The 7,538-nt window shown below is 40.9% G+C and overlaps 1 protein-coding gene across 1 annotated transcript; it reads right to left on the bottom strand.

Moving 5' to 3' along the window:
• Positions 1-170: 170 nt before the first annotated feature.
• Positions 171-4,834, bottom strand: LOC119730631. The gene is made up of 2 exons (XM_038203618.1): positions 4,195-4,834; positions 171-1,591 (listed from the first exon to the last, which is right to left on the bottom strand). The coding sequence occupies exons 1-2, from the start codon at positions 4,665-4,667 to the stop codon at positions 652-654; spliced, it is 1,413 nt and encodes a 470-aa protein (XP_038059546.1). The 5' UTR covers positions 4,668-4,834; the 3' UTR covers positions 171-651.
• Between the last annotated feature and the right edge of the window lie 2,704 nt (positions 4,835-7,538).

The following is a 7,538-nucleotide window of genomic DNA, read 5'->3' as shown; positions in this document are numbered from 1 at the left end:
TGCAATTTCCCATTCCTTGGTGCTCTTTGGTAAAAAAAAAAATGGAGGAGGTGCAGCAATAGAGGGCGCTGTTGGAGCTACCGCGGAACATTTTGGGGAAAAAAAGATTGACGCGCATGATTAAAATCGACGCGCGCGCTGACCAGACACCGACTTATTTTTTTTTATTTTTTATTTTTTTTTTTTGGCCTTAGCAGAAGATTGTCGGTTCCCACCCGAAAAAAGTCAGCGACTTTGATCTCACAATCACTTGGGATAACACTGATTTTTGTTCATTTAACAGTGCAAGGCTATGGCCAAATAACGACATCCCTTTCCGTTAAACCCCTTTCCAGCCTATGTTTGCGGCGGGACTGAGAACATAGCTGGTCTACTTTGAACGTACTTACGTATGGATTTCTTTATGCGTTGAACAAAACAAATAATGAATGTTCTACATTCGTACAATGGAAAGAATAACTTCATTTGGTGAATTTTATTTTGTGAAAGAGACCAGCTGTATCAGCTATAGTGCTTTTGGGTAGGACATGGGTACGAATCAAAGTAGTATGATGGCCACAAGATATGTATATAAATTTTATAAGGCAAGAATTGGTTTGCATTCAGTTTTTATGACATGTTGGCAGGACTCAACCGACAGATTTTCTAAGTTTACTTGTCAATGCAGTATTGTTCTTCTGTTCTTAACGGCGAGCCCCTGCCAACTACAATAGTATCCTGAGAAAGGGGCGGAGCCCTCCGCTGTTGACTGATTGGTAGACGAGTTCTAGTCGTCACGTGACGGTTATTACCACGGAAAGAGTTTGCTTGAAACAGTGCACGGGAATCCAAATATTTAGTCATGGTCATGGTTCCCGTTTCCCCCAAGGCAATCTCTGGCATGGCGTCGTAATGATTGTCTCGGGGTGATATCGAGGCTCTGTATGGAATTCTAATGCGGTCCGTTTGTTCGTTTTCGAGTTTGTGCGTCTTGAGCCTGGCATTTCTGGGTCCGTCGTTCATGGCACCCTCGATGTTTAAACTTCCTAGAGTTCTGAAATTGTCACGCCAAAGACTCTCCCAAGTTTCATACGACCTTGCCTGAGTGACGTCATCGCGACCGAGATGCTTGATTGGCTGTTTCAAGTTGTTTATCCCTCTGTCGCCAGAGGGCGCCATGCTGCCAAACGAACTCGTTCTCAGGTGGCTTCGCGATCTCTCCAACGAAAACCAGCTGTTGCTTTGTGATGACACGGATTCGGTCTTCGCACTGTTTCTACCAATCCGGCTGAGTTTGCTGCCCACTATCTCCGCCCGTAACTCGCCTACGATGTTGACAAATGTCCCTCCCGTGTACGAGTCAATCGTGACGGTCTTAGATTTGGCGCCCCCTACGTTCCCATTACCCACTTTACTCCGCCCATTTTTGCGCTTTCCCTTGGTTTGGGGAGTTTTGGTAGGTGCTGGCTGGCCATTTTGTCGAGATACCGACATTGCGCCGTGCTGCTCTCTGGAGCTTGCCCTTGGGGAATCTTCACGCACTTGGCATCTGTTGACGCCATGTTGGTCGATTATGGTGACTGTAGCTGGCGACACTGTGGATCGTTTATCTCTGGAAAAAGAAGAAGAAAACATACATGCACAAACCTGTTTTGACGTGTTTTATGTAATGTCCAGCGCCGTGAATTCATACAGACGAACTGACTTTTTTTTACTTTGAAGAACGTCACGGAATTCTTGTAACCGTGCCCATGCAGACTCATACATAGTCATTCATTTTTGTAAAAAATAAAATAACATTAGTCTACTGTATACCAAGCTTAAACCGTTTCCAACAACGACTGGATATTTCACAAATTAAGAATGTAACGCTATCCGATAACATACTTTTTTCGGTCCTCAGCTTTGAAACTTGCATTTAAATAATGCCCACAAGCTCAAGCCGTAGTCACAAAAAGATGATCATGGAGGGCGGCCTGAAGCCATGGGCAGATTTCAACACTCATTATACATGATTGGCTTTTGCTGTAATTTTCAGAAATGAACTATTTGAGGGGTTAGTATAATAGATCAAATATTGTTAGACTGACATGTTTGAAGGTTTGTGTTCGAAAATGCTGGGAAAAAACAAGAAAAACAAAAACGTTCAAGTAGTCTGGTTCCCTGACTCCACTAAATATAAAATGGATCAATTTACAGATGCCGGAAACTTGTAAGGTAATGGAACCAGTCTAGCCGGCCTGCACCCGTTCATGAACATGTAACCAATAGCAAACAAAATTTGGACTGAAAGAAAAATGGTTAATTAGGAGCAGTAGTTGAAAAATAGTTAGGTTTTTCCAACGGTGGTCGGCCGACCACCGTTGGACATTTTTACAAAAATACCATTTTCTTGAAAATGACTTCACACCAGGTGCCATAATTTTACAGGATGCTTTAGACTGTCATTTACCAACATCCTAGTAAGGTATTTCGTAAAAACTAGGTAGTTTTATTTTTCGATGTTTGCAAATGTTGTATATTCCCTTTAAGGGCTGAAAAAAAATTGTGAAATTACAAATACCATAAACTGCAAGGCCACTTAATATTCGACCCCGATCCAATAAACTCAGGTGATCGGTGTAAATTCATTTCAGTGTGAATACCGGGTAATGTTCGGTTTAAGTAGGCCGCGGTGTTTACATGGCATGGTATAATACTGTTTGCAGTAGGGCTGCCGCAGTTGTGTTGTGTATAGTTACCAGGCACTTCAGATATTTTCAGATGATAGCGTGTTATCACTTATACACCGGATTAAAACGGCTTGAGATATATTTCGGGATAATTAATGTATGTTCTATGATCGACCGCGCCACTTAACAAACATACTTCGCGTGCATGTCTCCATTAGCCAATAGCCTTTAAACATTTATAGGTCATCTTCCACTTCAGTACAAGGAGAGTAAAAAAAAAAACGAAACCCAAATGTCGGGACCATTGTTTTCATGAAGTTCTGCATGTAGCATTTTCAAAATCTAGGATATGAAAACCCAATTCATAAGCTTTCTTTTAGTACAAGAATCATTCAAATCGCTTATGTACTTTTCAAGTTACGGAATTTTAAACACAACCCCCGTTTTAAGGTTCTGTCCATGGATCACAACAAAAAGTTCAGTGTTCTTTCAGCAAAACGAAAACAAATCACATAGGGATGTGTGTGAATTGTTTTCGTTTTGATGAAAGAACGCACGCCTTTTTTGTGATCCGTGGACAGAACTTTAAAACGGTGGTTGTGTTTAAAACTCCGTGACATGAGTGTTTTGAATGATTCTTAAACTAAAAGAAAGCTTATGAATTGGGCTTTCATATTCTAGATTTTAAAAGTGCTACATGCAGAACTTCACTTAAACAATGGTCCCGACATTTGGGTTTCGTTTTTTTACTCACCCTGTACACCGCTACACTAAGATGGTGACTAAATTAATACATATACATTCCCTTAATACGTCCCATGGTATCCATGATACATCGTACTCTGACTCCTATGGGGCCACTCCCACTGCTGAAATTTATTGCTACTTGCTGCAAAGAAACGGTCCAGAAAGATAAGAGCAAAGCGGCCTTGCGAATTCGTCGTTTTGCCCTACGATATAATGACTTGTAATACTGTACCTTTGGGACTGTACTTACAGGCTGTAAATTTGGTAAAAATGATTCACACTGTACTAGTCATGGTTCACGAACATATTCAGTATACACGAAATCGTGCGTATTTTGGTAAAAGTTTGTTTTGTTATCTTGTGTCAGCTCTGCAGTATTACGTAATATTCACAGCTTGATAACGGTCTGCAAACATGACATTTCGAGGACAACTATTATGGGACGACACCCATGCATGGCACGTTAAATATTGTAGTAAATATTGTTTTGGATGATATATAATTTGATTATTTGACTTTCAAAAAGAAATATTACAGAACATGTTTATTGTGCTTTAAGTTTCACGGCGCACTCTCAAGTTGTTTAAATAATCTAACCTAATTCATATATTTCCAAATACAATGTAGGCCTGCTATCATTTTCTTAATCATCCTCAAAACATCGAAATATAATCGTGTGTTCTCGCCGGCAGTTTTAATTCAAGGTATTTAAAAAAATAATAATACAAAGACTAAGGATGGTTTCCCTGTGTTTTATTTCTCCATGGTTTCCCAAGATGCTTAGGTCACAACCTACCGGACGGATGGTAAACGAAGATAGTCCGTTTTCCTTGCTCCCTGGTTGGATCCAAGATTCGATGCAGACCTACTCGGCAGAAAGACGACCATCTCATCAGAAGCACGATTGCGGGTCCGCCCCGTGTCCATGACGGTGTGGTCCCGTCGGTACTGCTCCATGTAGGAGCCAATATTCTCGCAATGTCTGAAGGTATAGTCGTCGGACCGGCTGTCCCAAGTGGTCGCCTCGTACAACCGCGAAGGGAAAGGTTTCCTCGGGGTCCGCGATGACACGCCTTGCCTCCTGCGGTCCGTCTTTCGGTCCGGGATGCTCCCCCATCCGGTAAGATGCCCACCGCCATGATGGGAATAAGCACCGGGATCACAGATGCAAGGCAGATCGGTAGAGAGTTTCAGGAGCGAGGAAGATGCTTTGCTTGTATAGTTGCAGGTAGTTGGAGATGCCTCATCGTTGTTTTCTTTTACCGTCATCTTAATGCTGCACCCAATGATAGCATGACTCCGAGAAACATCGTTAATACAATACGACCGCACGATCTTGGTCCAGCGTTATCTTTTGAATGCAGTTGACACGCAGAGAGCCGTTTCCGGAAATAGTCTTTTCAAAGCGAACTCGAGACTCCTCTATGTTTGATCAACTCAATCATGTCAATGGTTTCGACAGGCTGAGGCTCGTGACTGCGGGGGTTGTGGCTTCTGACAATATACGCTACACTTCAAGAGCTATATTCTTCTACATTCTCGAAGATTTCAGCTATTATTGTTTGCCCTAATTGCATAGTGTCCTTCCGGCCCCGATCGTACAAAACTCGGTGTACTTTTCGCACATAGAATCAGGAGCCAGCTGCGCGAGGTGTGAAGTCCTTGGTCACTTGCACCTGTCTGCTAAATTTATCCCATAACCATGGCAACGTTTCCTGCTGTATACATACCGTAACAACACTCGCGAGCATGAACCTAATTTACTTGACTGAAGATCGTTCGGCTTCTGTAAGTATAACATCGATTTTTTGGACAGAAACAGCTACGTAAATCACAGTTTCTGTAATCACAGGTTGTGACCCGTGATATCGAAGGACCATAGTAAAACCATAGAGCAAGGAACCAACGGCAATCAAGATGATGTAGCTTGGTCCATCATGGGTATCTGTCATCGCGTGCGTGCATCATGCCCTGGCCTGACAGTCACGTGAGGGTTGTCACCGCATTCCGTTGTCCCTTGTTTGTGCCCTTTGACCTTCTAGGGATTATGACGAGCCTATGATATTTGGGTCACGACCCAGCAGCAGGCCTCACCGATTCGTCATTGTCTTCAGTTGATTTCATTCAATTTCAAAGGATAGAGTACGAGTTATACAATTTGTTTTTCAAGTTTACGACATGAGACCTCAACATTTTAGGCACAACGACTGCGTCTTCAACTTTAGCAACTCTAACATGAATGAATGAATTTTGTGTTCCAAAAAAAAGCAGGTGTTAACATGCTGGCATACTAGCCTCAAGAGAACCATTCAGTGCATTTCATCCAGCATTTTTTTTTTACTGTTACGTCATTGTTAACTTATTTAAGAGCGCCCTCGTTTGGCAAACGAGGGCGCTCTTAAATAGACGTAACAGTAAAAAAAAAAAAACGACGTTTGCAAAGAAAAAAGAGCGCGTATATATATATACGTCATAAACTTAATCCATCAATAGATATAGGAAGTATTTTCAAGTTGTAAAAAGGGTTCTTTTATTATTTGACTAAATGTATTTGAGAAGGAATCACTTGTCAGTTCGGCCCTTTGACCAATTAATGTAACCATCAATCACGGTAATTTGTCTGTGGTGACTGCTCGAACAAGCTAGGCGTGAATTCACACTATAGTGCCAATACAACATCAAAAAAACTCATATATATTAGGGCACATTAAGGGCGGCTAATCACGTTCCCTAAGGATTGCTACCACATTTTGAATTGTGGCCTATCAGTAGCCTACAGAGGCCTACTTTAGAAAAAAAAATACAAATTGAGAGGTCCAGTACAATCATTTTGTCGGTTCAATGATACTGATTTTCGACAAATGTAATATAAGATATTATAAGAGCAGCGAGAGTGGAATGCCCATGTGGATGTAACCACCGGAGTCGTGTATTTGAATTACGGACAAATAGGCCTACAAAGGATTTCGACACGCTCTTGTGCATGTCAAACTGGGTGGGCAAGTGTTTCTAGAAAATTCTCGGGGGGGGGGGCAATCCGGAAAAAATGTTGTAATGAACGATTGTCAAGGCACAGACACTTGAAAACAAACAATTCAAGGTAATAAACAAAGTTTGCAAAACATTAAAAAAAAACACAAATTATTATGAAATACCTTACTTGACTGTAAGTCAATAATAAGCTCAAGCATCCTGTGAAATCATGCATGGCATCTGATGCGCTGTTATTTTCAAGAAAAGTTGAATTTTGTGTCAACTTTTCCAACGATGGTCGGCCGACCATCGTTGGAAAAAGCGGACTTTTTTTCAAATACTGCCCCTAATTTACCAATTTGAAGTTCAGTTAGTCCAAATTGTGTTTGTTTTCTGTTACACATCCGTAAACGGGTGCAAGCCAGCTAGTCTGATTCCCTGACTTGATAATTTCCCTACATATAAATTGCCCAGTTTCGTCTTAAGTAGGGTCAGGGAGCCGACTTAGAACAACTTTTTTTCTTGGTTTTCCAGCATCTACGAACACAACCTTTAACCAGGTCAGTGTAACAATATTTGCTTTAAAATATTAACCCCAAATCTATCCATTTCTGAAAATTACAGCAAATTAAATAAATGTTGTATAATATCTTAAAGCTTGTTTCTGTGTTTTTTTAGCATTGCAATCTGTCTGTAATAATCATATATTTTTTTTAATTCAAAATCCTGAGTGGTGACCAATTACATTTCATTTTTGTTGTCCTGATATGAATTTTAATTAAAGGACTCATAATAAAGTAAGTTCTAATTATAAACGCAATCAATTCTGGTTATTGGCCAATATTTCAAGAGGCTAAATAATTGAATGATCAATTATAATATTCATTGCAGGATGATCGATTGTGTCCACAACCACACCTACACATGCCTCTCTAGTGGACAATTTATCGTCGGAAATTCACCTTTTAATAATTTAACACCAAATATTCCCCTTCGCCTGAGTTGCATGCATTATGGCCCAGTGAATATTTCAAGAGATATTATGGATCCTATAGTCGGCCTCCACTGCGATGTGCTGGACTGTCCCTGGCCGTGGATGTAAAAATGACAGGACGCGAGTTTTGTTATTAATATTCATTAGTGATTCCACAGATACCGGGCTCCTTA

Source organism: Patiria miniata, unplaced genomic scaffold (assembly GCF_015706575.1).
Source record: "Patiria miniata isolate m_02_andy unplaced genomic scaffold, ASM1570657v1 HiC_scaffold_22, whole genome shotgun sequence".
Taxonomy (NCBI): domain Eukaryota; kingdom Metazoa; phylum Echinodermata; class Asteroidea; order Valvatida; family Asterinidae; genus Patiria; species Patiria miniata.
This window is presented reverse-complemented; position numbering and strand designations above follow the sequence as displayed.

Bases quoted from the DNA above. Each gene is read 5' to 3' on its own strand.
- LOC119730631 (XM_038203618.1), bottom strand. From the start codon at position 4,667: ATGACGGTAAAAGAAAACAACGATGAGGCATCTCCAACTACCTGCAAC. The intron at 1,592-4,194 runs GTAGGTTGTGAC...TTCTTTTTCCAG, and splicing joins CTTCGTTTACCATCCGTCCG to AGATAAACGATCCACAGTGT.